Source organism: Haplochromis burtoni, unplaced genomic scaffold, assembly GCF_018398535.1.
Source record: "Haplochromis burtoni strain Fernald_Lab_line unplaced genomic scaffold, NCSU_Asbu1 Contig_761, whole genome shotgun sequence".
In the NCBI taxonomy this organism is placed as follows: domain Eukaryota; kingdom Metazoa; phylum Chordata; class Actinopteri; order Cichliformes; family Cichlidae; genus Haplochromis; species Haplochromis burtoni.
Window position 1 is genome coordinate 171085 of NW_024583122.1, and position 7922 is coordinate 179006.

The 7922-nt window shown below is 42.2% G+C and overlaps 1 protein-coding gene across 1 annotated transcript; it reads right to left on the reverse strand.

Moving 5' to 3' along the window:
* Positions 1–741: 741 nt before the first annotated feature.
* On the reverse strand, positions 742–6304 carry LOC102292264 (ectonucleotide pyrophosphatase/phosphodiesterase family member 7-like). Its single transcript, XM_042215567.1, is given in 5 exon segments — positions 742–773; positions 4647–4881; positions 5189–5821; positions 5939–6107; positions 6267–6304. Coding segments are annotated over 5 exon segments (1107 nt in total).
* Between the last annotated feature and the right edge of the window lie 1618 nt (positions 6305–7922).

Consider the following 7922-nt stretch of genomic DNA (forward strand, 5'->3'; position numbering starts at 1 on the left):
GTGTTGCGTTTATATTTTTGTTCAGTGTAAAAAAGAATGTGTCAGATAGCAGGATGCAGCATCAGCTTTGTTACAAAATTAACAGTGAAATATTTGCACTTTAACAGGATTTATGTTCACTGTTTTATTGCTTCAGAATATCTCCACATTCCAATCACAAGTTCAGAGTTACCTTGGTGACTCTTATGTATGTCTTTCTTTTAGGCTGGAGTATTGTCATTTCTTTACTCTCTGAAAACCTTTATTTGACCCAAAATGTTACAGAAAGAGTACTGAGAGAAACTAAAAGGAGAGGTGTCTTGATGCTCGCTCAGTCATCCAGGTAAGTAAATCCCAGAAGGTTGATTCTGTTCATCTGGACTTTGTTTTCAGTCTCAGCTGACTGCAGGTTTCCCCAAACCCAACCTTACTATTGCTTGCTTAAAGGGGAATTCTTGGGTTTTTTTTGCTTTAAAGTTTTGACCTTAATATGTGAATTGTATTTATGTATTGATTTGGCAACAAGCACACTGATAGATGTATCCATGATTACATGATTATAGTACTTTACCTATTTGCTTTTCTCCTTAAACACCAAGTATAAGAAGTTCCCACTATAAAAATCAGAACCAGAAACCCAGCCACTGCTGATAAGCCAATGAAAGCCTGATGATGATGATTTACCTCATAATCTGCAGACAGACAGAAAAGCATGAATAGTTACGACGCAAAAGACAGAGAGACAAAGCTACACAAAGACACTCACACATATCTGAACAGGTTGGTGCTCTTATCTGAGCAGAGAAGGCAGGATTAAGGGATTTGTTTGGGAATATAAAACGTCCCCCATTCTGTAGTAACAACAGTAATGACATTTATATTTACTGACTGGGAATGGCACTGCATCTGTGTTACACTGTGACACTCCATCTGTGAGGTGATAACAAAGTGATAATTATTATGTAGATTTAGATATCATCATCTACCTCAACTAAGAACAAGCTGCAGTGTGTTTTCTGTCATTTCAACTCAAAAATGTCAGTTGTCTTTTTATCAGTGGACATGATTTAAAGTTATCATCATCCCTTCACCTCAGGTTTCCACCATCTGGTTCCATTCAGACTCAATGACCCTAACCTTTCTCAGAATGCTGTTGAAGAGCCCAAGCTGTGCGTTGAAGTGAGCCCGACTAGCTGGTGTCGCTCAACCTCACGCACTAGCTTAGGCTCTTTCTGCACCAGAGAGGTGATGTTCCATGTCCCAGTAGACTACCTCCATAGCTGCCAGGGCCTCTGCCCATGACTGCTGTCCAACACACATTGTAGCTGCTCCCTACGGGGCCTCGTGCATTTGGTGAGCCTACAGGAGCGCAAGCCCATTTACCACAGTACGGTAGTGATTCATGGAGAATAAATTATCATTTAAAACTGTAAAAATTGCATTTGTATTTACTCTGGTTCTATTTATTTAAAAAAATAAGAAATTTGGAAGAGAAAATACTTTTCACTGCTCTGTGTATTAGTCAGTTGCACTTAGTTATGTTAGCATGTAAATGGAGAGTCCTCTTCACACACTGAGGTTATTTATGGAGTTCCACAGGGTTCAGTGCTAGGACCAATTCTGTTTACATTATACATGCTTCCCTTAGGCAGCATCATTAGAAGACATAGCATACATTTACACTGCTATGCAGATGACACCCAGCTCTATCTGCCCATGAAGCCAGATAACACACACCAATGAGTTAAATTGCAGGAATGTCTTAAAGACATAAAGACCTGGATGGCCGCTAACTTTCTGCTTCTTAATTCAGATCAAACTGAGGTAATTGTACTCGGCCCTGAAAAGCTTAGAAATATGGAATCTAACCAGATTCTTACTCTGGATGGCATTACCTTGGCCCCCAGTAACGCTGTGAGGAACCTTGGAGTCATTTTTGACCAGGACATGTCCTTCAATGCACATATTAAACAAATATGTAAGACTGCTTTCTTCCATTTGTGCAACATCTCTAAAGTTAGAAATATCCTGTCTCAGAGTGACGCTGAAGAACTAGTTCATGCATTTATTAGTTCCAGGCTGGACGATTGTAATTCATTATTATCAGGAAGTCCTAAGAACTCCCTGAAAAGACTTCAGTTAATCCAAAATGCTGCAGCAAGAGTCCTGCCAGGGACTAGAAAGAGAGCGCATATTTCTCCTGTTTTGGCTTCCTGTTAAATCCAGAACTCAAAATCCTGCTCCTCACATACAAGGTCTTAAATAATCAGGCCCCATCTTATCTTAATGACCTTGTAGTACCATATCACCCTATTAGAGCACTTCGCTCTCGCTCTGCAGGCCTACTTGTTGTTCCTAGAGTATTTAAAAGTAGAATGGGAGGCAGAGCCTTCAGTTTTCAGGCCCCTCTTCTGTGGAACCAGCTTCCAGTTTGGATTCAGGAGACAGACACTATCTCTACTTTCAAGATTAGGCTTCAAACTTTCCTTTTTGCTAAAGCATATAGTTAGGGCTGGACCAGGTGACCCTGAATCCTCCCTTAGCTATGCTGCAATAGGTGTAGACTGCTGGGGGATTCCCATGATGCACTGGGTGTTTCTTCTTCAGTCACCTTTCTCAATCACTATGTGTTTATAGACCTGACTGCACTAAATTATTAGTGATTCTCTTCCACAGTGTGTCTTTGTCCGGTCACAGCAGATAGCCCTGCCTGTCCCTGAGCCTGGTTCTGCTGGAGGTTTCTTCCTGTTAAAAGTTTTTCCTTCCTACTGTCGCCAAAGCACTTGCTCATACCCACATAGCAAAATTGGTATGGCCCACACAATGTACTTACACATGGCCCACATACCGCAAAGAATGATGGCCCTTTGGTGGCCCAGATCAGGTTTGCCAGATGTGGCCCACACATGGGCCAGCACAAGGCCAGTTGCAGACACACTGGTGGTCCTGTGTTGGCCCATGTGCGGATTACCTCTGGCAAACCCGATCTGGGCCACCAAAGGGCTGTCATTCTTTGCTGTATGTGGGCCATGTGTAAGTTGTGTGCAGCCATGGGCCAGTTGCAGACACACTGCTGGCCCAGAACAGTTTCAGCTCTGGCCCCAGATGTCAGCCTAATGTGTAGCTTAATCAAGCCATGTAATAACAACATGTGCTGGAACATAATAGTGCAAAAGCAACATGACTAAACTCTGTTCAGTGAATGGACTGATTCTTATATAGCACTTTTCTACTCTCCCAGATTACTCAAAGTACTCATTACACATTGACCCATTTTCTCTAAACTGGGTGCTTCCTAACTACATTCACACTATTGACATGCAGACTGGAGGAGCCAGGGATCAAACCACTAACCTTCCAATCAGTCGGTGACCTGCTCTACCTCCTGAGCTACAGCCATCCACTGGCAAACATGAGTAAACCCTCACTAGGTTTTGGATAAAGTGTACACTCACGAACCTGTCAAACCTGCATTTGAAACATTGGCTACCATAGCAGTATAGTATTGCAACATGGCATTTGGGTCTTCTAACTAAAATGGGAAAATAGGAACATAAACAGTGCCATCATTGCCAGACCTGGCCCACATCTGGTTGACATACACTCTGCCATGACACCAGTCAGTCAGAAGTACCAGCTTGATGCCGGACCCAGGGAAGACCTGTTTTGTATGAGCCTGGGCCACATACACCAAACCACAATCGAGCCAGATGTGGCATGCCATCACATAAACAGTGCCATCTACGCCAGGGCTGGCCCACATCTGGATGACATACGGCTTATCATGCCAGAAGTCAGCCAGCAGTGCCGGCTTGATACCAGATCCGGGCCAGACCTGCTTGATATGTGGGTAGAAGGGTCATATGATTGCTGTGGTTTTCTATGTTTTGATTTTTTTGTGTATTGTTGTAGAGTCCTTAAATTACATTAATAAAACAACTGTTGTTGTGATTTGGTGCTTGTATAAGAATTTCTTATATTTATGTATTATTCATATTATGTTATTGTATAATGCCTTGGTGCCACTGGATTTTAGCATGTCTCACACTCATGCAGTTACACAGATGGTGGGAGTCTGGTAAGGAAGTTGGGGGGAAGCAGAACTCCACAGGAAGAATCTTTTGTCTCTTCGATGACTCTGGGAGGTAGCAAGGGAGTGTGAACCTTAAGGTGTGAAACAGCGGTGCACTGCCTTTTGTTCCTGAAGAAGGTTTTTTAACTGAGAGCCATGCTAGGCTCAGGGAGACTCTGCTGACCGTCTGCCCCGCGGTCATGCAGGCTCTCTACCAAGCTTGGTTTTCTGTTCTTTGTTTTGATTAAAGAATGTTAGCTGCCACTCACCGCTTGTATGCAGGCTTTATTTAAGTGGAAAACTTCCACAACATTCCATACAAATAAAATCGGTGCAAAAAGCAAGACTGAGAAAAAATATCTTTTTTAGCACCAAAAATGGTGTTTATGTATCCGAGGTGCTACTTATGTGTTTAGTTTGTACAAATAAAAGAAATACTCTACACCTAAAATCACCTACACCAACAAGCAGTCATAGCTAGGGATCGGGATTGGTCCCAGTAGTTTGATGCTGTGTAAGTCAGTCCAGTTACCATTTAAAAATGGGGCTTTATCTTTTATCTCTATAGCACAAAATTTGCCAGTGCTGTTGTTACCTTCTGTGTTTTTCTTGGGGAGCAGCATTTGCTTGGTATTGTCGAGGTGTCCATCATTGATCTCTGGGTTTATTCCTAGTAAATGGCACATGAGTGGGTACACATTAACAGTCTCAAAGGGCCCAACCACTAAATCCTTCTGGAAATCAGGCCCAACTGCCCTGAAGAAAGGCTTCATGTCCATCACTTGATTGTCAAAGCCATGCTCTCCTTTGTTGAACTGCACAGGGAAGAACTAGAAGTTGAGAGAAAACAGAGAAAACCATGAGTTGTGGAAAAGAGTAAGTATATGTAACTATACATTTGATCATTTTTGTTTCCCTGAGTTATGATCTGAAGTTTTACTCAGTAGGACCACATCATGCTGTGCAAAAGGGTAGTTGATGTTATCCTCAAGGTTTCAGAGATACTAAGAGCATGGCAGGAGTTTACCTCTTATTATCCACTAAGTCTTGGGTGATCTGACTAGGGACAGTGTTGGGTTGTAGCCACATGCTAAAGAGTCACATTTTCAGAAAGTAGATGGGCATGCATTCTCTCACCCCATTGATTACGTATCCTGGATCAGCAAAAAGGATGATGGGAAGGAGTTGAGCATGTCTAATATAGTGCAGCCACACTGGCATCTCTTCCTTTTTATACACATGAAGATGTGGGTGACTTCCTTTGAGGGCACTCTAGACCTTCTCAAGCATCCCATCCTTAGGAAGCAGCATCCCAACAGGTCCATAGTCCACCAGATGGAACTGGATATCACTGAAGTTGAAACCAGGAATCTTATAGAGGATCATCTCTTCAACCTGTGCACCCCGTAGAACAGTAGTCATCCCATGGTCAGCGGTGATAATAACGTTGAGTCGGTCAGTAAGGCAATGATCTTGGATTTTATCCCTGATGTAGCCCACAGTACGATCCACTTGTTGAACCATTTCCCGGCGTTCTGGGGAATCTGGTCCATATCGGTGCCCAGTCCCATCTGGTTCTCCAAAATACAAAGAGACAAAGTCCAGGTCCTGTTGGTGGAACCACTCTCCAATCACTTTGTCGATGTTCAGCCTCCACTCTGTTTCATTAGAATAATCATATAAACGTGGTTCCACTTCCCTCAGCCTGACAGTCTCCCCTTTGTAGGTGGCTGCTGTGCCAGGGAAATGTAGAGATCCTGCTTTGAGACCCTGGAAGGAGATGTAGGAGACGAGGAAGGACATTAAACTACATTAAAACAAGGGAAACAGCTTCATGACACAGGAACTTTAAATCATTGAGGTACGGTACAGACAAATCTAAAGAACCTGTCTCTGTGCTGTTATCCAGATGGGTAAGCTGCCGTTGTCCCAGTATGAATCAACAAACTGAGTCATGTAGTACCCCTTCTTCTCCTGAGTAGTAGTGTTGAACCACATGTTATGGATTACTCCGTGATTCTCAACATAGCGTCCTGACAGACAGAAGAAAGAAACACTAATGAGGAGCGTTAAGAGAACGTAAGGGTAAATGTTAAAAGTCCTTCGGTAATATACCATATTTTTCGGACCATAAGGCACACCAGATTATAAGACGCATCAACCACTAACATCAAAATATGATCCTTTGTGTTTGTTCTCAGATTTATGTACAAACACTTCTGAAAGGATGGTCTTGCAGCAGATGTAGATCATGTTGGCTTCATCTTTTTAAAAGACTGTTTCTATTTGTGTTTGTTTGAATTCTGTTTCTATAAGTCTGCCACTGTGAGCAGGGATGACTGTGGCTCAGCTGAAGAAGCTCGTTGGAAATAAAGGTGCATCTACCATCACATCCACTACAGTGGACAGTTGGTCAGACCTGAGCTAAATCTACATCTCTTTGTACTAGCAGGAGGTTTGTTGTGTACCCGTGGTCCAGCCACTGCTCAATAGACACAGAGACTTTAGTAACATCTGAACAACAACCACAGTCGTATTTAGAAAAATGAAGCACAAATTATGAAAGGAAACATGTGCACAACTTTTACTCCTCAGTATCCAGGAGAAAGTATAAAGTACACTTCAAACCAATGGTGTGAATGTTATTAATGCACTAGATGAAACAAGTAGGGATAGTTTATAATGAAACAACATTGCTTTAATAATACTGCGATATAACTAATATTTATTAGATTAATTCTTAATCAGACATCAGTGATGTCTGTATAAATCCAATGAATTCACAGTGATCTTTGCAGTCAGGCATATCTTATTATTTTTTATTGATAAAGCTGCACATAGCCTTCTAGTTCTTCTTCTTTATCCCAGCTGTCTTAGGGCGAGAGGCGGTGTACACCCTGGGCAGGTCACCAGCCTGTGGCAGGGCTAACACATAGAGACAGACAACCATTCACATCTATGGGCAATTTAGGGTTCCCAATTAACCTAACCTCACTAACTGCATGTCTTTGGACTTTGGGAGGAAGCCGGCGAGAGAACCCACATGAACAGTGCTAACCACCATGCAGCCCTAAGGGAATAACTAATATCTCTTTGTATCTTTCAAAATGCACACCAAGGTTGTATTTTTGATGTGAATTATGTTCAATTGTATTTTATTAACTTAATTGGTCTCAGCTAAATTGCCTCATTATTATATCACATCATAACAAAGAAGAAAGTTCATGTTCATGAGCACTACAACATCCCATAATAGAGATTGAAAATGTAACGTCATTTCCGGGGTAAAACCACAAAGGATTGTAGGTACGAGTGACAAGCGGTACTAGCGCACGCAGGCTTTCACATGAAAACAGTCACACAGCGATAAAAAGAAACACAAAGAATGGCAAGAAGCTGTTGTATTATTAACTGGAATAGCCGGTCGCATGACAGCCACGGGAAGCCGACGGGTAAAGAGATTGGTATTTATCAGATTCCGTCGTGGAAGAGAAATTGTTCGAGTCATGTTTCCGAAGTAACAGAGCCACGGATGGCCTGGGTTGCAGCCATTCGAAGACGTCCCAAAACACTCCAGCTCACAGGTTAGTCTGCTCCAAGCATTTCCACAAAGGTCAGTCTTCTGTTGTAGTTATTATGTAATTTATCATAATTGTTGATGAAGGTTAAAAAATAAGTCTTATATTGATTTGAAGTGAATTCGTTGCTTTGCTGCTTTGTTCACTGTGGCTTTGCGGGCTAATGTTTGTTGTGTTTTGTAGGAAAACCAGCCTACAAAATGCAGGAATGTGATCCAGACTGGGCCCCTCTATCAACCTGGGCAGAGATGGGCAGTAACGCGTTACTTGTAACATATTACTGTAATCCGATT